The sequence below is a fragment of the Mustelus asterias genome, chromosome 18 (assembly GCF_964213995.1).
Source record: "Mustelus asterias chromosome 18, sMusAst1.hap1.1, whole genome shotgun sequence".
NCBI lineage: Eukaryota > Metazoa > Chordata > Chondrichthyes > Carcharhiniformes > Triakidae > Mustelus > Mustelus asterias.
This window is the reverse complement of record NC_135818.1, coordinates 62,758,837-62,785,930: the sequence shown is the minus strand read 5'-3', so window position 1 is coordinate 62,785,930 and position 27,094 is coordinate 62,758,837. Positions and strand designations below refer to the sequence as shown.

Genomic DNA, 27,094 nt, shown 5'->3' with positions numbered 1-27,094 from the left:
CTGGTTCCGGTTAGAAAGCGTTGGAATACGTTGCACAGCGGAATTATTGGATAACTGCGAGATCTCTAAGCATGTTTTCTGTTCGGTGGCACAGTGGTTAGCACTGCTGCCTCACAGCGCCAGGGACCCGGGTTCAATTCCCGGCTTGAGTGACTCTCTGCACGTTTTCTCAAGTCAGTGTGGGTTTCCTCCCACAATCTGAAAGACGTGCTGGTTCGATGCATTGGCCATGCTAAATTCTCCCTCAGTGTGCCCGAACAGGCACCGGAGTATGGGACTAGGGATTTTTAAAAATGTATTTATTAGTGTCACAAGTAGGCTCACATTAACACTGCAATGAAGTTACTTTGAAAATTCACAGTAACTTCATTGCGGTGTTAATATAAGCCTAGCTTTGAAGCTGATAAATAAACTTTAAACTTTGTTCTGGGCACGAGCGGTCAAACTCTCACTTGCCGACAGTTAGGGTGAGCGTGAATGAGAATGATTATTTCAATTCCTGGGCCATAGTGTCCGAGAGAGGCAGCTGAGTGACTGCTCTCCTGTGAGGATCAGCAACCCACCAGCACTCAGGAAATTGGCAGGGGTGGAGGAGGGAAATTGGAGGGGCACAGGCACAGATTTTACTCACATTGTGCAGAGCAGTGTTCCAGCCTGGCCTCTTCAAAGGTCAGCTTTATATTTCACATTTGGGACCTCAGTTCTGCCAGTTCACCATGCACATTGCCTCCATGTCCTATCAGAGCAACACATTCAGGTGTCCATTGGATAATATGACAGGGGCTGTATCTGAACACTGGAAGAAGCATTGGACAAGTTTCTACCAATGTGTCTGCTAAAGGAAAAACATTAAATTGTAATTTTCTTTCTTCTTACTTCATATCCTTGAGTTTATCAATTAAACCAATGAAGGATCTACCAGAGCAGTTCAACAGGTGAACAATGTCAAAATAAGTCACAGCGGAAACTGTGGAGCACTGGTGACTCTATTCGATGGGGCTGGTGTACGACTTGGAGCAGAACTTGCAGCTGGTGGTGTTCCTATGTGCCTTATGCCCTTGTTCTTCTAGCTGATAGAGACTGAGGGCTTGGAATGTGTTGGCATGGAAGGAACATTGGCAAGTTGCTGCAGTGCATCTTGTGGATAATACACACTGCTGTCACTGTGCACTGTTGGAGGAGGGAATGAATGTTTAAGGTGCTGGATGGGCTGCTGATCAAGTGGGCTGCTTTGTCCTGATTGTGTATTGAGAGTTGTTGGAGCCAAACTCACCAGGCAAGTGCTAAGTATCCCTGAAAGCAAGAGGCTGGAAGTATGAGAGCAGATATTTTTAGGGCACTTGTAAAGAAAACTCCTGTCACACACAAGACCTGGTGTGTCATCTCTGCATATCTCCAAGACAGCTTTCCCCACCCATTGAGTTGGTAAAATCACCCGAGAACCAAGAAATCAGGTTTGTGCCCAATTTCACAGCTCTGGCGACCTTATCGGCACAGGATATCCGGCGCAACCTGTCTCTCGTCCATTTCCAGCGACAGGCTGAATAACTAACTTAAATGTACTTAAATCTTCATTTACATGTGTTTAGTGAGCCTGGGACTCAGTTGTCCGGGCACACTTGCCTTTCTGGTCTCGCCGGGAGAGGATCTCTCTGGTGAGGAAAACACCTGCTCCCCAAGAATGGGGAATAGTCGTATTGCCCCGCTGGTAGAACCGGAGACCATTGAGGCCCCCTGGGGAAGTCAAGGGCAAGGAGGGATGCCCCTTGGGCAGTGCCAGCCTGGCACCTTGGCAATGTCCACTGGGCACATTGGACAGTGTCTGAAGTGGGTGGGACCTATGGGGACAGGGTCTATGGAGTGGGGCCTGAAGGGGGCAGGGCCAGGCTAGAGTAGCGGGGGAGGGAAGGGGGCCTGCTGCACACTCTGCAGCTGCAATCGGTGGGGGAGGGGGCACTGCCACTCTGCACCGCGATCGGTATGGGGAGGGAGGGGGGCCCACTGCCACTCTGCATCGCGATTGATACAAGGAGGTAGGTTGGCCCACTGCCACTCTGCAGGAGATCTGTAAGTGGGGATGGACGCAATCCATCTGGGCAGGTGGGTGGCGGGGGTGATATTTTAAGGCAGTGTGGGGCTCGCAATCGGCCGTGAACCCACGTGATAGGTGGGAGGGTGGATTCATTTAGGATGGCTGCAGCAGCAGAGGCCTGACAGATCTCTCTCTCTCTCTGTCAGGCCTCTGCTGTTGCAACTGCGCATGTGCAGCCACAGAGGTCTGCACATGCACAATAGCGCCCTCTGCTGCTGGAACAAGCTGGCAAGTGAATTAAGCACCACCCACTGCCTCTATTGGCTGGGATCGATCTAGCCCATTTTTCATAGTCTCAGTCCATAAGATTGGGAGAAACGACTTGCCCAAAAAATGGATCTGAAATTCCCCCGTGTTCATGCGAGCTGGACACTTAGAATATTTCTTGTAAAATCACCCCCAGTCGAGTATGATTCTGACTTCAATCATGAAATAGATTTTTCCCTGCCTCCTATTAATTTCAACATTATGAGGCCTCATTGATCCCACACTTGGTCAAATGCTGCCTTAGTGTAAAGGACAATTACTCTTCCCTCACCTCTGAAATTCAGCTCTTTTGTCAATACTTGAAGGCAAGTGGTCCTGCCAGAACCCAAACTGAGCAGATATTACTGAGTAAATGGGACTTGAAAGCACTATAAGAACCAAAGGAGTCGGAGTAATAGGTCATTTGGCCCCTAAATGTGCTCCTTCATTCATTCAGATCATAGTTGATCTGACAGTGGCTTTCAATCCACTTTTTTGCCAGGCCCCATAACCCTGATTCCTTTATGGATCAAAGATCTGTGTAACTCAGCTTAAATATATTCAATGACCCAGAATTGTAAAGATTAACAACCCCCAAGAAAATAAATTCATGCTTACCTCCATTTTAAATGGGAGACCCTTCCCACTAGGGGAGGTGGTGATGTAGTTGTATGGTCAGTGAACTAGTAATTCAGACACCCAGAGACCTGGATTCAAATCCCACCACAGCAGATGGTGAAATTTGAATTCAATAAAAACCTGGAATTAAAAGTCTGATGCTGACCATGGTCGATTGTCGTAAAAACCCATCTGGTTCACCAATATCCTCGAGTAAAGGAAATCTGCTGTCCTCACCTGGCCTGGCCTACATGTGACTCCAGACCCACGGCAACGTGGCTGACTCTCAAAATGCCTTTTGAAGCAGCATAGCAAGCCCTCTGCTGAAGGGCATTTCAGGTATGGGCAATAAATACTATCCCAGCCAGCAATGCCCTCATCCCATGAGTGAAAGAAAATTGAAACTGCGCAACCTAGTTCTAGATTCCCCATGACAGGAAACATTTACCCTATCAAGTCCATTCAGAATCTTATAGATTTCAGAAGGATCATTTCTCAATCTTCGAACTCCAATATTCTCTCAAAGCATTCATTCTGTCCCCCACACACAGTGGCAGCAGTGTGTACCATCTACAAGATGCACTGCAGGAATTCACCAAGGCTCCTTTGACAGCATCTTCCAAAGCCATGACCTAAACTATCTTGAAGGATAAGGGCAGCAGATGCATGGAAACACCACAACCTTCAGGTTCCCCTCCAAGTCACTCACAAATATATCATTGTTCCTTCACTGTCGCCTGGAACTCCCTCCCTAACAGCACCATAGCTGTACCTACTCCACATGGACTTCAGCATTCAAGAAAGCAGCTCACCACCATCTACGCAAAGGCACGGGGGCACAGTGGTTAGCAGGATAAATATATGGGGTTACAGGGATAGGGCCTGGGTGAGATTGTTGTCGGTGCAGGCTCGATGGGCCAAATGGCCTCCTTCTGCACTGTAGGGATCCTATGAATTAGGGATGGGCAATGAATGCTGCTCTCGCCAGCAGTGCCCACATACCATGAAGGAATAAATTTTTAAAATAAGTAGAGGCCCTAACTGCATAGTCTTTCCTCACAAAACAACCCTTTCATCCCAGGAATTAACCTCGTGAACCTTCTCTGAACTCTCTCCAATGTAGGTATGTCCCTCTTTAAATAAGGAGCCCAAAACTGGACACAGTCCTCCAGGTGTGGTCTCACAAATGTTCTGTAAAACTTGCCTACTTTTATTCTCCATCAACCTTGCAATAGAGGTCAACATTGCAATTGCTTTCTTAATTACCCACTGTAATGGTACGCTAACTGTTTGTAATTTATGTATGTGGACACTGAGATCCTGCCTGACTGCGGCATTCTGTCATCTCTCTCCGTTTAAATAATATTCTGTTTTCTCGCTCTTTACACAATACATTTTTCCACATTATGCTCCACTTTCTGAATTTTTGCCAACTCATCTGGCACCTAACTGCCCAGTGTGGGCAATCGCAGGATTTCCGACCCCGGGAAACTCCATCTCTGAGAGCTCCTGGCTAATCAAAGGCTAATCAGAGCCACTGGCTAAGCAGTCCAACGCTGGCATCTCCACATCATAATCAGAGGCTGACAACTGTCCACTGGGAGCTGTGGCTGTTGCCGGTAGTGCACCCACCAGAGACCTGGGACCACAGAGGGACCCAGGCCACAGCTGAGTGAGGGCGGAATGGGGTTGGCAAGGAGGGGAATGCCAGCTAAGGGAGGAGAGGGATACAGAGGAAAGGGCAAGGGGGCAGTGGCTCTCTGTGGGCCTGGTCACATGGCCATTTACTGGAAGCCAGGTGCTTCCCCATAAATAAGATCCTGGAGAAACCTAGTCCTTAAAGTGGCCAAACCCCCACACAAAATATATATATTTATTTCCACAACAGCACATGGGCCATCTCATGGGCCATTACACTCAATCTATTAAGAACAAAGAACAAAGAACAGAAGAACAAAGAAAATTACAGCACAGGAACAGGCCCTTCGGCCCTCCAAGCCTGCACCGACCATGCTGCCCAACTTAACTAAAACACCCTACCCTTCCAGTGACCATATCCCTCTATTCCCATCCTATTCATGTATTTGTCAAGACGCCCCTTAAAAGTCAAAATGGCTCCCTTTATCCATCCTGCTTGTTACAACCTCAAAAGTGTGGCGATGGCCTAGTGGAATTATCGCTAGACTATTAATCCAGAAGCTCAGCTAATGTTCTGGGATTCGAATCCCGCCAAGACAGGTATGGAATTTGAATTCAATTAAAAATATCTGGAATTAAGAATCTACTGATGACCATGAAACCATTGCTGATGGTCAGAAAAACCTCTATGGTTCACTTATGTCCTTTAGGGAAGGAAATCTGCCAACTTTACCTGGTCTGGCCGACATGTGACTCCAGAGCCACAGCAATGTGGTTCACTCTGAACTGCCCTCTGAACAAGGGCAACTATGGATGGGCAATTAATGTTGGCCAGTCAATGATGCCCATGTCCCACAAATGAATAAACAATAGAATCATAGAATCCTACAGTGCAGAAGGAGGCCATTTGGCCCATCAAGTCTGCACCAACCACATTCCCACCCAGGCCCTATCCCCATAACCCCACTTATTTAGCCTGTTGACCCCTGACACTAAGGGGCAATTTACCATGGCCAATCAACCTAACCTGCACATCTGGACTGTGGGAGGAAACCGGAGCACCCGGAGGAAACCCACGCAGACACGGGGAGAATGTGCAAACTCCACACAGACAGTGACCCAAGCTGGGAATCGAACCCGGGTCCCTGGAGCTGTGAGGCAGCAGTGCTAACCACTGTGCCGCCGTACCGCCCTGAACTCTAATAAATTTGTTAAATATTATTTTCCTTTCATAAAACCATGTTGATTATCTGAATGTCCTGTTCCTACTTCCTGAATCGTGAATTCCAGCATCTTCCATCACTTTACTGATGGTTGAGAGTAGACTAATAGGGCAGTCATTTGCTGGATTTGATTTGCCCTGTTTGTTTGTGGACAAGACACTCCTGGGCACTTTTCCACATTGTTGGATAGATGTCAGTGTTGGAGCTGTACTGGAACAGCTTGGCTGAGGGTGCAGCTGGATGGAAGCACAAGTTTTCAGCTGGGATGTCGCCTGGGGCCTTGGTCTTTGCTGTGTTCAACGCACTCAGCCATTTCTTGATATTACGTGGAGTGAATCAAATTGACTGAAGACTGGCATCTGCAAAGCTCAGGGAGGCCGAGATAGATCAGTCACTCGGCACTTCTGTCTGAAGATGACTGCAAATGTTCCGGACTTGTCTTTCATATTGACGTACTGGACTCCATTATCATTCCAGTTTAGAATATTTGTGGAATCTACTTCTTCTGTTCATTGTCCAGTGCCTCTCATGACAGCGTGGAGCAGTATTGCTGAGCTTTGACCTGATCTATTTGTTGTGGGATCACTTTGCTCTGTCTATCGCGTGCTGCTTCCACTGTTTAGCTTATTAGTAATCCTGTGCTGCAGCTTCAACAAGTTGACACCTAATTTTTATGCTGTTCTTTGAATGCTCTCCTGCATGTCGGTTTAACTGGAGTTGATTCTTAGCTGGCCGATAACATTAGAGTGAGGAGTATGCCAGGCCATGCGGTTACAAGTTTATGGAGCAGTACAATTCTGCTGCTATTGATGGCTACAGTGCCTCGTGGATACCCAGTTTTGACCTTTTATACCTGATCTGAATCTAACCCATTTAGCACAGTGGGAGTGCTGGACAACACTATGAAGAATGTCCTCAGTCTGGAGAAGGGTCTCCATGAGGATTATGCAGCAATAACTCCGACCAATACTGTCATGGACAGATGTATCTTCTTCAGGCAGATTTACAAGGACAAGCTTAACTAGGTTTTTCCTCGGGTTGGTTCTTTCACCACAGGCGCAGGCTGGCAGATAGATCAATAGTGATACTACTGAGCCATCCTTTAAAGTTTAAAGTTTATTTTTTTAGTGTCACATGTAGGCTTACATTAACACTGCAATCAAGTTGCTGTGAAAATCCTCTAGTCACCACACTCTGGGTACACTGAGGGGGAATTTAGCATGGCCAATGCACCTAACCAGCACGTCTTTTTAGACTGTGGGAGGAAATCGGAGCACCTGGAGGAAACCCATGCAGACACGGGGAGAATGTGCAAACTCCACACATACAGTGACCCAAGTCGAGAATTGAACCTGGGTCCCTGGTGCTGTGAGGCAGCAGTGCTAACCACTGAGTCACCGTGCCACCCTTGGTGGTGGATCTTGAAGTACCCCACCCCCCAAAACATTTTGTGCCTTTGCTATCTTCAGTGCTTCTTCCAAGTCGTGTTCAATATGGAGAAGTACTGATTCATCTGTTGAGGGGGGGAAGTAGGTGTTAATCAGCAGGAGGTGCTCTTGCTCATGTTTGATCTGATGCCATGTGACTTATCGGGTTCTAAATCACTGTTGAGAATTCCCAGGGATATGCCATCCTGACTGTATACCACTGTGCTGCCATCTTTGTTCGGTCTGTCCTCCCACTGGGAAGGGACATAACCAGGGATGGCGATAAAGGAGTTGGGACACTGGTTGTAAGGAATCTGTGGGTCAGATTGCTGCTTGGCTAGTCTCTGGGACAGCTCTCCCAATTTTGGCACAAGTTTACAGACGTTGGTGAGGAAGACTTTGGAGGGTGGACTGGGTGGGTGTACCTTGTACATACTCGATGCCTAGGTCAACGTGGTACAACAGTGTAGCTTTCTAGACAATTTCAGAGGGCAGCTAAGGTCAACCATGTTGCTGTGGGTCTGACGTCACACGTAGGCCAGACCGGATAAGGATGGCCAATTTTCTTTCCTGAAGGGCATGAGAGAAGGAGACAGGTTTCATGGTCACCATTACTATGACTATTCCAGAAATATTAGCTCTCTTACCATTCTTGTTTTTGTTTAAAAAACATTGAAAGATATGCATTCACAAAACATCTTTCATGACCTCAGGACATCCCAAAGAAATTTACAGGCAATAAAGTACTTTTGAATTGTAGTCACTATTGCAATATAAAAAATGAGGCAGCCAATTTATGCACTGAAAACTCCCACAAATAGAAATTTAATAATGACCAGATAATCTGTTTTTGTGATGTTGATTGAGGGATAAATATTGATTAAGTCAACAAGGACAGGCACAGTGGCACAGCGGTTAGCACTGCTGCCTCACAGTGCCAGGGACTCGGGTTCGATTCCCAGCTTGGGTCACCGTCTATGCAGAGATTGCACATTCTCCCTGTGTCTGCGTGGGTTTCCCCCGGGTGCCCCGGTTTGCTCTCACAGTCCGAAAGAATTGCTGGTTAGGTGTATTGGACGTGCTAAATTCTCCCTCAGTGTAGCTGAACAGGTGCCGGAGTGTGGCGACGAGGGGATTTTCACAGCAACTTCATTGCAGTGTTAATGCAAGCTACTTGTGACACTAATAAATAAACTTTGAACAATGACCCTAGCTCTTCGAAATAGTGTCATGGCAGCTTTTACAACCATGCAGAATTGCCTCAGTAATGCACTTGAGTAATGCCAACCCAGACTTTTTTGGCTCAAGTCATTGAATGAGACATCAACCCACATCCTTGTGACTCAGAGGTGAGAGCATTAGCGACTGAGCCATCGCTCCAAGCATGCTTCATCCCCATCTCCCAATAATTCAAGAACAACCTGAGAACTAATAGTGTTCTTCCAGGAGGCCATTTTCAAATGTAGGCTTGTTGCTCCAAAGTTTGTGCAACAGTTTATTCCAATTTTAAAATATCTCACCATTGGCATCATCCAGTAAGAAATCAATTTTTAGAATGGACAATTGAATCTTTCATTCAGACAGGAAATCAAGCCTGCAAGAGTTTGTAATCTCATATTTAATTCAGTCGTCAAGGCGAACAGGAGGAATTTTCTCTCTGCATTGGCAAAGGTGGCTCCAGGTAATTTTCCAGCTCAAAATGCTGAATTTTTAAATATTAACAATTTTGCATCTTTTTCATGTTAATTCGGCTTTCCGAACAATAGAAAAGATGTAATTATGCATTAATCCAATTTGCCATATCATTTAATCAACGGTAAATATAACTACACAGCCTGAAGTCTAAATTGAATTTAGTAAACAAAGTGACTTATGGTTGCAGATGTTTTTTCTTAATTGGGAGCAGGAAGACAAGATGGACAGATGGAGCATGTTTGAGGAACTTGGCTGTTGTTGCTGTACTGGGTGAAGCGGAACTGCTGCAGTTTTCACTAAATAATAATGGTGGGACATTGCTACGAATCAATAATAACTAAAATTCAGGTGAGCAACATGTGAAAGCAATGTTAGAAGCTTGATAGTACCTCCCTTTACTATTCATTTCCCATAATCAATAGTACTTTACAACACATGATTTGTCACGCAACAAAGAACAAAGAACAGTACAGCACAGGAAACAGGCCCTTCGGCCCTCCAAGCCTGTGCCGCTCATTGGTCCAACTAGACCAATCGTTTGTATCCCTCCATTCCCAGGCTGCTCATGTGACTATCCAGGTAAGTCTTAAACGATGTCAGTGTGCCTGCCTCCACCACCCTACTTGGCAGCGCATTCCAGGCCCCCACCACCCTCTGTGTAAAAAACGTCCCTCTGATGTCTGAGTTATACTTCGCCCCTCTCAGCTTGAGCCCGTGACCCCTCGTGATCGTCACCTCCGACCTGGGAAAAAGCTTCCCACTGTTCACCCTATCTATACCCTTCATAATCTTGTATACCTCTATTAGATCTCCCCTCATTCTCCGTCTTTCCAAGGAGAACAACCCCAGTCTACCCAATCTCTCCTCATAGCTAAGACCCTCCATACCAGGCAACATCCTGGTAAACCTTCTCTGCACTCTCTCCAATGCCTCCACGTCCTTCTGGTAGTGCGGCGACCAGAACTGGACGCAGTACTCCAAATGTGGCCTAACCAGCATTCTATACAGCTGCATCATCAGACTCCAGCTTTTATACTCTATACCCCGTCCTATAAAGGCAAGCATACCATATGCCTTCTTCACCACCTTCTCCACCTGTGTTGCCACCTTCAAGGATTTGTGGACTTGCACACCTAGGTCCCTCTGTGTTTCTATAGGGTCCCTCTGTGTTTCTATAAGGTCCCTCTGTGTTTCTATAAGGCCCTCTCTCATCCTGTCTTTTCGAACAGACAAATTGGTGTAACTAAGGGGTGGCACAGTGGTTAGCACTGCAGCCTCACAGTTCTAGGGATCCAGGTTCGATTCGCAGCTTGGGTCACTGTGCGGAGTCCCCACATTCTCCCCATGTCTGTGTGGGTTTCCTCCAGGTGCTCCGGTTTCCTCCCACAGTCCCAAGATGTGTGGGTTAGGTTGATTGGCCATGCTAAATTGCCCCTTAGTGTCCCGGGGTGCATAGGTTAGAGGGATTAGCTGGGTAAATATGTGAAGTTACAGGAATAGGGCCTTAGTAGGATTGTTGTCAGTGCAGGCTCGATGGGCCGAATTGCCTCTTTCTGTCCTGTAGGGATTCTATGATTCTATTCTATTCTAAGTGTCAGGTGTGGGTGGCACGCTAGCACAGTGGTTAGCACTGCTGCTTCACAGCTCCCCAAGGACCTGGGTTCGATTCCTGCCTTGGGTCACTGTCTGTGTGGAGTTTGCACATACTTCTCGTGTCTGCGTGGGTTTCCTCCGGGTGCTCCGGTTTCCTCCCACACTCCAAAGATGTGCGGGCTAGGTTGATTGGCCATGCTAAAAAAAAATTGCCCCTTAGTGTCCTGAGATGCGTAGGTTAGAGAGATTAGCGGGTAAATATGTAGAGATATGGGGGTAGGGCCTGGGTGGGATTGTGGTTGATGCAGACTCGATGGGCCAAATGGCCTCTTTCTGCACCGTAGGGTTTCTATGATTCTATGTTTCTTTGTTTCGTAAAGCAACTTCGATAGCTGGTGGCAGTTGGACAGTGATTAGAAAACTCCTGCCGTAGATACTGAGGAGAGCTGGTCTGCCTATCTATGTTCATCTGCTGCTGGCCATTAACACGATCTGAGGCATTTGTTAATGTATAATTAAGTGGTTGGAGCATAGGTCAAAAAGGATGCGTTAACCTTGGATCACTTGAGCATACTGTGGTTGGAAAACAGATCTCCCTTATTAGTGACACAGCTTAAACTTGTCATGAAGTTGGTACCACTGAGATAAATGGAGGAAAGATAATCTGGAAATGAATGAAATGCATCCATCAGAAGAATTTACTATTAATCACTCAGCTGCAATTAAACCAGACACAAAGCATCGTAGAAAATGAAATGGCTTTGACATTTGCATTTTTAAAAAATGACTGGGGCAGCATGGTGGCACAGTGGTTAGCACTGCTGCCTCTCAGCGCCAGGGACTCGGGTTCAATTCGATTCCCGGCTTGGGTCACTGTCTGTGTGGAGTTTGCACGTTCCCCCCGTGTCTGCGTGCGTTTCCTCCGGGTGCTCTGGTTTCCTCCCACAGAGCAAAGATGTGTAGGTTAGATGAAGTGGATTGGCCATGCTAAATTGACCCTTAGTATTAGGGGTACCAGCTAGGGTAAATGCATGGGCTAAATCGGGATAGGGCCTGGGTGGCATTGTGGTCGGTGCAGACTCGATGGGCCGAATGACCTCTTTCTGAACTGTAGGGATTCTATGAGGAAAAGAATGAAAACTTCGAAATATTTAATATTCACCTGCCATTACAAGGACTTCCATTGTGCAGAACTTTCTCTTGTAAAATCAATTTACATTGATTAAATTTCAATTCATTTTCAAAAATTGTAATTTATTAAATTCAGTCTATATTGGTTTGCATCAAAAGCAACATCATATGGCAGGCTGTCCATGTGCAAAATACTATTTTGCAACTGGGCTTCAGGGAGCAAATTATTGTGGATGCTGGAATCTGAAAGCAAAAGAGCTTTGACAAAGGTTCGAAACGTCAGCTCTTTTCCCTCCTTGCAGATGCTGCCAGACCTGCTGAGATTTTCCAGCATTTTCTCTTTTGGACTAGAGGGAGACTGGCTGGACTATTAACGTGTGATTGTAGAGGAACAATGCATTTAAATCATTCGCCCGAGTCCATGACTGCAACATTAAAGCAGATTTAAAGGGCAGCTTAATGGAATCCAGCAGGTCATCAATGGGGAAGCCACGTCTGCTGTATTACTGAAAGTGAAATGCAATTCAGATACTTTGTTCAGCCATAGACAGAAAGTTTCAGAATGTACCTGGGTAAAAAATGGCTCGTAGATCTCAACCCCCTTGTCTGATCCCTGTGATAGAACCTCTCGTCCTCGCCGCCAACTGTATCGGACAGGGGGATTCGAATTGACTGAACACCTAAGGAATACAGTTCTTTCAAAGTAAAACTGCTCCTTTGCTTCACCTACACTATGATGTACCGTCAGTACAGGGTCATCCAAATCTGCAAAAGACAACAAAAAAAATGTTCAATTGAATTGCTTGACTTTTAATATCAATCATTTCTAACATTGTAAGAAGTCTCACAACACCAAGTTAAAGTCCAACAGGTTTATTTGGAATCACGAGCTTTCGGAGAGCTTCCGTACAGCAATCCTATGGATCTTGAATGTATTCAATGCTTTAAAGTTGAAGTAAGGGTCTTGTAAAGTGAAGGATTCACGGCAGGTTGCAAGGTATAATATCTGGGAGGTTGGTTCTCAGGTAAGCTTTGAAACTGGAACTGGTTACATACTTTGCCTTCTTGAAGACTTTCAGCTAGTTTCAGATTCTGGTTCTCAGACTGGTTGGTGACTAATAGTTCTGATCGATCTGCTGGGCCCTGGGGTAATAAAGGTGCACCTTCATCAGGGGAGTAGTGCTCTGAAAGCTCGTGATTCCAAATAAACCTATTGGACTTTAACCTGGTGTTGTGAGACTTCTTACTGTGCCCACCCCAGTCCAACGCCGGCGTCTCCACATCATTTCTAACATTGTTAATGGAATTTGAATCATAGTTCATGGACAGAAGTTTTTATGGACAGGAGCTCAGGTTTTATGCCTCCCCGTGTAACATGCTGCTGACATATAGCGATGTGGGAGATATATACTGGAATTTTACCGCCTCGCCTGCCCAAGGCTTGTAAGATCACGCCCGAGACCAACGGAGAATGCTGTTCTGCGAGCCTCACCCACCCTGATTCTGGGGCGGGCATGCCGGTAAAATTCCGGCCATTGGGCACGATCTTATCTGCCGTTTATGCCATAAGACCATAAGACATAGGAGCAGAATTAGGCCACACGGCCCATCGAGTCTGCTCCGCCATTCAATCATGGCTGATATTTTTCTCATCCCTATTCTCCTGCCTTTTCCCCATAACCCTTGATCCTCTTATTAATCAAGAACTTACCTATCTCTGTCTTAAAGACACTCAATGACCTGGCCTCCACAGCCTTCTGCGACAAAGAGTTCCACAGAATCGCCACTCTCTGGCTGAAGAAATTCCTCCTCATCTCTGTTTTAAAGGATCGTCCCTTTAGCCTGAGGTTGTGCCCTCTGGTCCTAGTTTTTCCTACTAATGGAAACATCCTCTCCACGTCCACTCTATCCAGGCCTCGCAGTATCCTGTAAGTTTCAATAAGATCCCCCCCCTCATCCTTCTAAACTCCAATGTGTACATTCCCAGAGTCCTCAACCGTTCCTCATACGACAAGCTCTTCATTCCAAGGATCATTCTTGTGAACCTCCTCTGGACCCTTTCCAAGGCCAGCACATCCTTCCTTAGATATGGGGCCCAAAACTGCTCTCAATACTCCAAATGCGGTCTGACCAGAGCCTTATACAGCCTCAGAAGTACATCCCATGCCACACTTCCTTTTCGGCGAAGTTGGAGAATTTGCTGCCAGGCCAAATCTCCGTTCACCTCAACGGGATGAGAAAGTCCCGCTGACGTGAAGGGTCAGAAAATTCGGATCACAATTTTTCTCCGCGATTCCTTTTTTAAGGAAGTTGTGTTCTCGGTGAATAATATGAATGGCAGAAAACAAAACCTTTTCGGTTTGTTTGAAACCCGGCTTCAGAAGCAAATATTCCCAGAGAATGAACAGCCCCCTCAACCCTGGATAAATAAGTGTCATTATCCCAAATTCAGAAGCGGGTTCACATCTGTATCTGTGTTAGAGTAGGTAACCTGCGGCCTGAGTGGGCTTACCAATTTGGAGCTGATCAACATCCAATTAGAGGCGGATTTAGCCTTACAAACCGCAAGCAAGAGACACTGCATCTCAATGGGACTGACTGCGCATATAACACTAATTAGAGTCACGAACAATCTGGACCTTAATTGGTCATATTTTAACTCTGGACGGGCTTTGCACAAGTTAAAATTTCATCCAGTAAAGGGGAATTTTACCCACCTCCCCTCCCCCCAAAAAATGGGTGAGTTAGGGTGGAAAGTTGGAATATAAAGTATCTCAAACATGAATCTAACCTGCCCCAAACCTGCCAGAATCTAGTTTTAACAGACGTGGGCGACCAAACTGTGTTGGCTACTGATTTTCATTTTTGTTCCTGGTTTAAGCAATGCCTGGCTGGGTTCCCTGGCTCTCAGAAAATCCGGCCACTAAAGGCAAATGTGAACAGCTGCATGGAAGAAGCAAATGCTTTATCAGCACGGCTTGTGGCAAAAAGAGAGTATTTTCCCACCAGTACACCAAGCAAATCTATAAAGGTCCGAAGAAATCAAACCCTTGCCAATGATCCAATGTCCTCCTGATTTCCACTCCTGAATCCCTTCCTGCAACCCCCCCCCCCCCCCCCCCCCCCATCATCCAGGGTCTCTCCATGATCTTTTCCACTTCTTCCCGATCTCCAGCTCCTGCCACAATCTTCTCCCCTTTTCCTCTGATTCTCCCCATTCCCATTCACGATCTTCTCCACTGCCCCCCCCCCCAAAATGTTCCAGAACCGTTCATAATCTTCTCCCCTCTTCCTCTGATCTCCCCTAGCTCCTTTATGATAACTCTCCGATGCTGATCTCTCCCTCCCTACATCCGCTCCGCCCACTGCTGTCTCAGCCTGGAGACCAGCCTGCTCAACGGACAAGCAATCTTTTAATCTGGTTGAAAATGGATTCCAAAATGCTAACCATGCCTTGCTGTTAAATTTACCAGGATCTTAGGGACTCCCGTTCTTATGGAATTGCTCCTGCTCCTTCCCCGATTCAGGGGTAATAGTGGGACCAATAAAAATGTGCAGTTGACAATTTTTTTGTAACATCTGTGTCATGACCAGTACAGGCATATCACCTTATGAGCTTTCAGTCAATGCTTTCAAAGAGTGAACTCAGCAAGCTGTTAAAATGGCTGCTACAATCATGTGACTTTGGCATTCAGACTACAGGCAGCATCAAGTCTCCAGCAAATACCTAACTGAGGATGGACATAAGGGATTGTATCTCACAGTCATTTGTGGAATTCACACATCCCATTGTTTAAGGATGGGCCAACCCCTAAAAACAATGGAAATTCCAGACTGCCTGTTTCCCCGGGCCAATCGCTCCCAATTCTTAGAATATGCCTCATGTTTTATACTAGGTGAAAGGAAAAATCAAAACTCATTGGCCACAATCAACTTCCCATTGTATTACGATAGCCTCTTCCATACAGACCAGGTGAGTATCAGAAATACCAAACAAATAGTCAAGTGACCAACTTGTTCCAGGGACTGCACTTTACTACCCCAGCAGATTGGTCAGAAACATCAGTTTAAAACTCACAAAAGCTTGCTGCTGAATTCGTGAAATGGAACACACAGGGCCTGATTTTACCAAAACTTTGCGCCCGAATACGGGTGCAAAATCGCGGTAAAGTTGGTCTTCGGGCCTATACCGCGATCTGCACCCGATTCCAAGCAGATCGTGGCTTTACCAACACCCGATCCGGGCGCGGGCCGGACCCGCGCCCGAATCGGGCGGCCCGACAATTTAAATGCATTAGCATGCATTTAAATCGACTTAATGAACCGCGTGCCCAACTCTACCACCAAATCCCACTTTACCATCTTCTGGCTCGATCCGGATCCGCGCTTTTAACGACCTGGTAAATAAAAGTCTGAAGTCGTTACTGCAGCTTCCGATGAGTGGGGTCAGAGCCTCCAACGGCTCTCTGACCCAGGTCATCCTCTGGTTGAGGGGGGGGGGGGGGGTAGGGGTGGGAGGAGGGGGTGGGGGGGGTGGGAGAAGGGAGGGTGGGGGATGGGACGAGGGGGGGTGGGACCCAGATCATCCTCTGTTCGGGGGGCGGGGGGGGGGTCCACTGCCAGTCTGCGACCAATCGGTGGGAAGGGAGGGGGCAGGGTTACACCATCACTGGTACACTACCAGCCACAGATTACTCTTCCCTGCAGGGGCAAGAGAGCGGGAGAGATGGCTGTGGCTGGTAGTGTACCAGTGATGGTGTATCCCTTTACAGGCCCAGCTTGGTCCTTCTCCAGTGTGTCCTCTTGGACTTTACTGATCTTGTAGCCGGTTTTCATGCGGATCCACTGTGGAATCGGCCGGTTCTGCTTCATCTTCTTAGCGAGGAATCGCTTCATCCTGAAGGTTTTATGGGATGGCATGGCCGCACGTCCACTCCGGCAGGGGGGATTCGTTCCTCCGGTGGGGAGGAGGGATCGCCCGCAGAGTGGCAGCAGACCCCCCCTGCCCCCTCCCTCCCCACCGATCGGCCGCAGACCAGACAATGATCTGGGTCCCCCCGACCAGAGGATGATCGTCAGAGAGCCGCTCTCTCCGCTTTCTGCTTCTTTTTTTTCGCGCCCGGGCGCGCTCTGTCAGATTTTTTTTGAACTGCACATGCGCAGTTCCGAGCTCTGATCGGTCTGCCAGCGCGAAGCCCCGTCCATAGCGCGAATCGGACTGGAGCCGGCAAAACACGTATGGGTGCGCTGGAAAGAGGATTCCAGGCTCGGATCTATTTGACGCCCAGATTCGGCACTTAGACTCAAAATAGTAAAATCAGGCCCACAATCCAAGTCTGAGAACCAGCCTCTGAAATGAGCTGAAAGTCTTCAAGCAGCCAAAGTTCTAGTTTCAAAGCTTAGCTGAGAACCAACCTCCTAGATATTACACTTCAAGAAGCTTTGCAACCTGTCAAGAACCCTCCACTTTACAAGACCCTTACATCAACTTTAAAGCATTGAATACATTCAAGATCCATGGGATTGCTATACGGAAGAACAGAAATCATAACTGAGAGATTGAATTAACGGTAATCTGTAAAAGTGCACCTGCTTTATCAGCATCGCTCTTCATGTATGTGTGCTTGCATGAGACCAAGTGAATGACATTGGATTCATTCATAGAATCCCTACAGTGCAGCCCATTGAGCCTGCACTGGCAACAATCCCACCCAGACCTTATCCCCTAACCCCACATATTTACCCTGCTAATCCCCCGACACTAAGGGGCAATTTATCATGGCCAATCAACCTAACCTCCACATCTTTGGGGTGTAGGAGGAAACTGGAACTCCCAGAGGAAACCCACACAGACACGGGGAGAACGTGCAAACTCCACACAGTCGGGATAAGTATGTCAGAATAAATAACCTTTATTTTTAAACTCACAAAAGCTTGCTGCTGAATTACTTAACTGGAACACACAATCCAAGGGTAAGAAAAGACACACCTCTTTTTATGCTAAACATACATTCTGTCTTCGCCATCAGATTTTAACGTGGTTGTGAATATCGTGGATCTCAATCATACCATTCACTAAATGATTAGAAACTTAAATGATCTATTTCCAATTTTGTTCATAGAGTAGATTGAAAGGGGGAGTTTTAGATTTAAATCTTTCTGTTGCAAATAGGTTTTAAAATGAGCCATTACGGAAATTCCCAATAGTCTCAGTTGAATATTAAGTGTTTGAGATTGAAGTAAAAGGACAGAATGGTTATTGAAATACAAGCTGGTCGAGAGAGTGAAAATATAACACATTTGGTCTTCTAATTCAAGGCTTCACTGAAAAATAACATTGCCACTGAGAATTAAATATTTAACAAAGGCCGGCACTACCTGTGCCAGCTTTGTCTGAAATCACCCCTGGAGTCATTAAAATGTATTGCTCGTCAATGATGGCTAAAAGTTGCACAGGGCTTCTTTAGTAGCCTCTAATTACTCAAAAGTAGACACAGATAGTAATTAAGGAGAGCTGGCAAACAAACAACTTGCAGCTGAAGTACTTAGCCACTGGTCAATACCTGTATATCAAAGTCATTTCAAGACATTCCATACTGATAGTTGACGTACAAGCATTGTAGCAGTAGAACCAGAATAATTTGCACTTGCTATAGTGGCGTACTCATTAATGAGTGTCCATCTCCTTATGCAAAGACTCACAGACTTGAGTCAAATGATTGTTTTCCCTTAGACCTGACACCTTAGTGTGAGAAGTACTGTCATGAATTCAAGGTTAAGCTTTTAAATACTAATGCATCCTATTTTAGTGTCACACTTTGACCTTTGGGAAGGTGAAGTTCCTGTTGTGTATTTCACAAAGTAAGACAAAGACATCCTCAACTGCAGGCAACCATTATTGAACTAACTTTACTTACAACCTCCCAACAAAGGGGGCAGCACAGAGGACAATATAACAAAGTGTTCAGATCCTGTAATACATGACGTTCCCTCCACTCTTAAAGAAACCAATACGTAAAAATGTAAAATCATATATGTACATCATTTCCCAGTCTACAATAGGACTAAACCAACTGCAACAATAGCTGAAATTTAACATATTGGGTTGCATACTTGTTTTTACTGCTATCACAACCAACACATATATGATCGAACAAAAGCAGAAAATGCTGGAAAATCCCAGCATCTGTGGAGAGAGAATAGAACCAACGTTTCGAGTCTGGACGACCCTTCGTCAGAGCTACTCTATTTGTCTCTCCACAGATGCTGTTGGACCTAGAATCATAGAATCATAGAATCCTACAGTGCAGAAGGAGGCCATTCAGCCCATCGAGCCTGCACCAACCACAATCCCACCCACGGCCTATCCACCATAACCTCATGCATTTACCCGAGCTGAGATTTTCTAGCATTTTCTGTTTTTGTTTCAGATTCCAGCATCTGCAGTATTTTGCTTTTAACTTATATGATCGATGTGTCCAGAATAATTTAAATGTAACAATAAATGTTTTCCCTTAACACCAGTATGTGTTTGACAAAAATATCATGATTTGACAAGAAATAATGAAATTAATTTATTTCTTCTTTTTTCCTACATACTTTTAATTAGCCAATCTGGCTTCTTTCTCTTTTTGTCTAGGTGTCTCCTTCTATTTCCATTTGTTTGATTCTGTTTTTTCAACGTAACCAACTCCACAAACCTGAACATTAACTTTGACTACCAACTCAACAAACAACAAAGAACAAAGAAAAGTGCAGCACAGGCCCTCCAAGCCTGTGCCAATCATGATGCCCTAACTTTAAAAAAAACCTTCTGCCCTTACCCGGTCCATACCCCTCTATTCCCTCCCTATTCATGTACCTATCCAGATGCCACTTAAATGTTGCTAATGTGCCTGCTTCCACCACATCCTCTGGCAGCGCATTCCAGGCACCCACCACTTTCTGTGTGAAGAACTTCCCCCACACATCTCCCTTAAACTTTCCTCCTCTCGCATTGAACCTGTGCCCCCTTGTAATTGACACTTCCACCTTTAGAAAAAGCCTCTGACTATGCCTCTCATAATGTTGTATCAGGTTTCCCCTCAGCCTCCATCTTTCCAGTGAAAACAATCCTTGTTCATTCAACCTCTCCTCATTGCCAACATCCTCGAGTCCAGGCAACATCCTGGTGAAACTTCTTTGCGCTCTCTCCAAAGCTTCCACGTCCTTCTGATAACGTGGTGACCAGAACTACACACAATACGCCAAATGCGGTCTAACCAATTTTTTATATAGCTGCAACATGATTTCCCAACTCCTGTACTCAATGCTCCGGTTGATGAAGGCAAGCATGCCATATGCCTTCATTTCACCTTGGCCACCTGTGTTACTATTTTTAGGGAATTGTGTGTCTGCACGCCCAGATCCCTCTCTAAGTTAATGTTCCTAAGCGTTCTGCCATTTACAGTATAATTCATACCTAAATTTGATCCTCCAAAATACATCACCTCGCATTTGTCCAGATTAAACTTCATCTTCCATTTCTGTGCCCAGGTCTCCTATCTACTGTATCTATATCCTGTAGTATCCTCTGACAATCCTCAGCACTATCAGCAACTCCACCAAACTTCGTGTCACCCGCAAACTTTCTAATCAGATCACCCACATTTTCCTCCAGATCATTTATATATACTGCAAACAACAGAAAACTCTCTGTCTTCTATAACCAATCCAGTTCTGTATCCGTCTAGCCAGCCCACCCCAAATCCCATGTGATTTTAGTTTCTGTACCAGTCTGCCATATGGGACCTTATAAATTACATCCACAGCCCTTCCCTCATCAATTTTCTTTGTTACATCTTCAAAAAACTCAATCAAGTTGGTGAGACATGACCTTCCCTGTACAAAACCATGCTGCCTGTCACTAACTAGTCCATTTTCTTTCAAATGTGCATTTATACTGACCCTCAGTATCTTCTCCAAACACTTCCCTACCACTGATGTCAGGCTCACCAGCCTATAATTTGATGGATTATCTCTGCTTCCTTTCTTAAACAAGGGGACAACATTAGCTATTTTCCAGCCCTCTGGAACCTTGCCTGTGGTCAAAGCGGATGTGAAGATATCTGTTCAGGCCCCAACTATTTCTCCCCCTGCCTCCCGCAGTAACCTGGGATAGATCCCATCCAGCCCTGGGGACTTATCCACCGTATTGCAATTTAGGATACTCAACATTTCCTCCTTTGATATATTGATGTTCCCAACAGAGTTCACACACCTATCCCTGACCTCAACATCCGTCACGTCCTTCTCCTTGGTGACTACTGACACAAAATGTTCATTAAGGATTTCACCCATATCCTGTGGCTCCACGCATAACTTCCCCCCATTGTCCTTGAGTGGGCCTACTCTTACACTTGCTACCCTCTTGCTCCTAATATATGCATTAAAAGTTTTGGGATTCTCCTTGACCCTGTTTGCTGAAGACATTTCATGGCCCTTTTAGAACTCCATTCAGTGTTTAGAATTGTGACATTAATTGATTTGTCTTAATGAACGATCCTTCTTCACTTTGTTCTACCAATGGATTCTGCGATATCGGCAAACTTTCAGTTTCTCCCTGACTTTCACTTAAGACTGGAGGAGGAATTTGAACTATAGGAAATTTAATATGTTCTCCCTTAGACTGAGTTCCTCTTTCAAACAAATTAGCTACAGGACACTGACAGAGTCTTATGCCAATCTTCCCGAGATACATGAATGCATTGAATATCTTATCCTTATCACCGTGGGTGTTTTTTCACCATTATCTTATGACCAGCACTCAACTCCCTAAGTTTCATGCTTTGTGTATCTTCATCATGTCTTGCTGTTTTCTTTTTTTGCAATTAGTGTCAGGCTTAAGCAAACTAAACCTTGTCCTGGGAGTATGTTTAAATGTTAGCTTCTAAGGCGAGTAATTAGTTGATGACCATGGGGTTCTTCTGTAAGAGTACAGAAAATTGTCTAGCCTGTGTCAAAAAGAAGCATGGAAATTACTGTCACACACACAGAAATCACACAGAAACCCTACAGTACAGAAAGAGGCCATTCGGCCTATCGAGTCTGCACCGACCACAATCCCACCTAGGCCCTACCCCCATATCCCTACATATTTTACCCACTAATCCCTCTAACCTACAAATCTCAGGACCCTAAGGGGCAATTTAATCATGGCCAATCAACCTAACCCGCACATCTTTGGAATGTGGGAGGAAACCGGAGCACCCGGAGGAAACCCACGCAGACACGAGGAGAATGTGCAAACTCTGCACAGACAGTGACCCAAGCCGGGAATCGAACCCAGGTCCCTGGAGCTGTGAAGCAGCAGTGCTAACCACTGTGCTACCGTGCCGCCCTGTCTAGCTTTGTCCCCTGACAAACACTTCTGCAAAGTCAAAAGAAGAACAAAAAACAAAGAAAATTACAGCACAGGAACAGGCCCCTTCGGCCCTCCAAGCCTGCACCAACCATGCTGCCCATCTGAACTGAATCTCCCCCTATCCTTCCGGGGACCATATCCCTCTATTCCCATCTTATTCATGTATTTGTCAAGAGTCCCTTAAAAGTCACTATCGTATTTGCTTCCACTACCTTCCCCGGCAGTGAATTAAAGGCACCCCCACCCTCTCTGTAAAAAACTTGTCTCATACATTTCCTTTAAACGTTGCCCCTCGCACCTTATACCTATGCCCCCTAGTAATTGACTCTTCCACCCTGGGAAAAAGCTTCAGACTATCCACTCTGTCCATGCCTCTCATATTCGAAAGGGCTTTCAGCGATGAGGAGAGGTTGGAGAAACTTGGGTTTGTTCTCACTGGAATGGGTTGCGGAAAGACCTGATAAGTCCTCTTCACAATTTATAAACTTCTTTCTGCAGCACCATTCCATGCTGGGTGATGTGGTGATATTAGAGTATGTTTGACTCCGTTCTTACTTAGAACTACTTCAGACTCTTCTGACATGAACGCTAGTCATTATATGATACCAATACATCTAGCAACTCAGAAACTGTTACCCAACTTCTCAAAATCTCAATAGTTTTTGTCTTGTGTGGTATTGGGTACAGAATCAACATCGATCCACTTGCTATAACCAGCAACCATAAAAAGGTACTTTTTCCCTTCCATTTCAAAACGACCAATGTGAATTATTTCCCATTGTTTTCTTGTATTTGACCATGAAATGATCATTAGTTGGATCATTACTCTCATACTGAGACACACTTCAGAATTTTTCACTAATTTTTCAACATCTCTACCTTTGGATACCAAAAATAACTTCATGCAGACTATCCCTGCTTGCTCTCGATGAAGTTCCTTCAATAATCTCTCTCTAAACTTTTGGTGGATTATTGACTCTGAAACCCTATGGGAGATATCCTTTATTGACACTCAGTTCATTCCTGCATGTGATACACTTCCGCAATTTCTCATCATCGCACTCTTTAGGCCAATTATTCATGATATAATTGAGCACTTTACTGAGCAGCACATCCTTATGGGTTTCTGCGCTAATTTCTCTGGCAAACACTGACATGTCATTTGTATTTGTATTCATAGGTAACTCAGTGGCTAGAAATAAATCAGCTTTCACCGGAAACCTCCAAATAATCTATGCATTTGCATGATCTGCTCACTTACAATATTTAATATCAAACCGATGGCTTATTTTATCCTTCTTGCTCACAGACTGCTTCGTGCTTTCTTAGCACTTTCTCAAAGTCAGAGGCACACTGAAATAATCCCTGCTGTAAATAACTTGGTCCAGTTCAATTCTACCTTCTTCAGCCAATTTCTTCTCATCAGCGGGACCTGGTCCCCTCCTCTTACGACCAATAACAAGTGACAGGATGCATCATTGTATTCCACTCTAACACTAACTTCACCAAACACTGGACTGCTGCTGTTGGGATAACGAGTCAGCATCATGCCAGTCTTGAGTAAGGGAATGGGGCTGAGGGGTTTCTTGTTCTTTCCTTCGGAGATAAGCGACATGGCTGTAGCTGCATCAATGCATGAATTTTGACTTTCGTTTCTTGTGGCTATTGGAATTTTATCTTCAGACCTATCACACTCATCTTTCTTGTGCTGCTTTTCTTGCTCTCAACTGAGTACAACTCTTGATCTTCCTGCTCGATAACATCAATTCTATTTCCACATCTATCATACGCCCATTTGAAGGTTTGTAGACTCCTGAACTAACTTTAAATCTACCAGGAGCTCAACCCAGTGCAAGCTGGAGCTTTGCCATGACCTGGGACATTATTGTTTCCTCAACTCCTGCATGTCATCTGGATCTGATTGATTTGCCCACAGGTACAGCATTTTGATTGGAAATCACAGCACTTATTACAATTGGTGGCTACCATGGCAATGGTAGCATCTAAATTTCTGACTGCGAGACTGTGAGCTTGGCTGCTGTGGCCTAGATCCTGCTAAAATCCAATGGACCTCTCCTGCCACTCGGGGAAAGAACTCCCTTGCAATTTGCATCTATTTATTTCCATGGCTGTGCCCCTCCATCACAGGCCTCCGTCTCTATCAGCCTATTGTCTTTGCTCAAAAGCTTGCCTGAGCTTTATTGTTCTTTAGGCTTCCTGTGATTATGTTTCCAAGTTCGATTTCTAGGTTTGAGCGCTATTCACTTGGCGAGAGAATTTCTTTAACTTGGGAAACTAATTTGCAACAGTCCCCCTTGATAACTGCTTCCTTTGACAAAGGATAATGCTCAGTATACTTTATTTTTTAGTTGTGCCAGAATATGAGTCCAAAGATTATTTAATTTCAGCATACTCCATAGTCCAGGGGTCTTGCAGACAATGCTGGTTTGATACGGACCAAGTGCTGGAAAATGGGATTAGAATAGACAGCTGCTTGATGGCCAGAGCAGACACGATGGGCCAAAAGGCCTCATTCTGTGCTGCAAAATTCTACGACTCAACAACACTACAACAAAAAACATCTGGCCTCATCATGGTGAGGAAAGCATTTACTTCATCTCTCATTTTATTTACCTTCAGTAAAATGCGTTACCTTCATTCATAATTACAACCTGATTGTCCCCAAGTGTGCCACTTTTTCAAATGATGTACTGTGCTGACTCACATGGACCTTTCCTGCCACTTGGGAGAAGAACTCTCTTGCAATTTGCAACTATTCATTTCCATGGCTGTGTCCCCTCATCACAGGCCTCCATCTCTATCAACCTATTGTTTTTATTCAAAAGCTTGCCTGAGCTTTATTGTTCTTTAGGCTTCCTGCGATTATGTCTCCAAGCTTGATTTCTAGGTTTGAGTGCTAGTCACAAGGCAAGAGAATTTCTTTAACTTGGGAATCCAATTTTTAACAATCTCCCTTGACAACTGCTTCCTTTGACACCCGAATATGATGTGCACAAACCTTTCAAACTGCCCAAGTTTCCTCAAAATTAACTTGAAAGCTTGAGGAGTTCCAAAAAAGTGGCGCCATGTTTGTCAGTGCTGAATTTTAAAAAAGGAGGTGTGGAAGATAATTCCAACCCAGCCTCATCATTGCTCTTCATTACACCGAGTAACATGAATACAGGCTCAACTGCAAGCAGCCATTATTGAACCAACTTTATTTACACCTCTTCAACAAAGGGGGTAAAATAACAAAATTCTCAGATCTTGCAATATATCTCAGCTCCCACATTTGACTTGTCCAACAGCAATAATTCATGACATTTCTTAATTATATTTGTATACATTACAGTGTTGAGGGTCAGTCCTGGCACTTGTACCCACATATGATGTTCCAATTAAAGTACTGCAGGTTGAATGTGAGGCATTATGGGGCTTGACTAGTTTGACCACATTCCTGCTTCGCACTACAGTCATGGACCAGTAAACTTGCTTTGTAGAGTCCCTCTTATTAGCAGGCAGCTGCACTGAGTAACCAATTGCTAATGGGATAGGCTGGGATGTTGTTGAAATGAGAAAGTCCTGAGTATAGCGATTCATTGTGAAGGCCCAAAGACAGTTGACATAAGGGGCAGGATTTTCCCGTCCTGCCTGCCAGAGGAATCGTAGCGGGTGGGGGGCAGACCATGCAAAGATCCATTGACTTCAGATGGGAATTTCCAGCCTTGGGACAAGCGCGGCCGGAAAATCCTGCTCAAGTCTGGTACACATCACGAGTTGGTCCAGATCTGTCCACGAGTTGATCACACAGCCACATGATGCCTAATTGTTAACTTGATTGGATATGTATGTAATCAATTAATATTGTGTTTGATTTGTAACCTGAAGAAATGCATAAGGTTGTGTGATTTCCTTCGTTCAGTGGAGGGGCCACATGGTGAGCCCAAAGACTTGCTCCCCCCAGTATAAAATAAATACCACTGTATGATTGGAACAGACCTGCCTGTCGAGTGATTTGTCGTAAGGCAATCTTCGCTAACAATAGTATTCTTTGTACATAACTTAGGGTAAGGAGGCAAGTGTATTTTAGTGGGTGGTATCTTGAAGGGAGACGCGCTACATTTGCAGCAGGTAGTCTGGACTGTCAGTAGCCTTTGAGCTCAAACTAATCACGATACTGGTCCTTTCAAAGGCAATGAATGTTAAATGTTAACCCTATCATCAATTTCCCATTTTAAATTTGGCACTGATGGATTGTAAAATTATGGAATTGGGCATGTTACAAAATCAATTAATAAGGGAAACCTTTAGATCAATCAGTTTTCATCTTTTTAAATATCTTTTAGTTGGTTTGTCTATACCATAATTTTGGGATTAATAAAAACCAGATAAACATTGTTCTATTAATAGACATTAAGGTATTTTTTTAAGAAGTGTGATAAAACGCAAGGTGGTTGACCATATATAGAAAATAAATGTATCATGAAACCCAGACAAAATGAAATAAAAAGTAGACTGCTGGAGGTTCATTCAAGTACACAAGATGGGATGGCATTCTCTGCCCCCCCTCCCCCCTTCCCCCCTCCGCCCACGTGGCATCTTTCTTGCGATGGGATGCCGCACGCTGTTGCTCAGCAGTGTGACACAATGGCCGGAACGCTACCACCCCGCCCGCCCAGAATCGGAGCGGGTGAGGGTCCGACAACGGAAATCTCTGTTGACCTTGGGTGGGAATTTCCGGTCTTGCCCGAGTGAGGCCGTAAAATCCCAGCCAATGGGATTTCCCACTGACTCCACCCCATGCTGTCTGGAAACCCGGAGCGGGGGAGCGCTGCCGGTGGGACCAGACAATCCCACCAGCATGAACAGCCGGAATCTCGTACCAATGAAACTCATTTACATCCACCGTTCACAGAAGTAATCTGAATCTTCGAATGTGGTTTGCTCTGGCCCATAAATGGTTATAAAACTATAGATAAAACAATCACATTAAAGCCATTGAAAGTTCACTAAATGTAATCCAAACCTC

General features: G+C 45.2%; 1 protein-coding gene across 1 annotated transcript in view; it reads right to left on the bottom strand.

Annotated features, from left to right (window-relative positions):
- Positions 1–27,094, bottom strand: part of mdga2a (MAM domain containing glycosylphosphatidylinositol anchor 2a) — a 589,650-nt gene that overhangs the window by 495,208 nt on the left and 67,348 nt on the right. Inside the window, exon 4 of the mRNA XM_078233125.1 lies at positions 12,232–12,428. Within this exon, the coding sequence (XP_078089251.1) occupies positions 12,232–12,428 (197 nt within the window). The remainder of the gene's footprint in view (positions 1–12,231; positions 12,429–27,094) is intronic.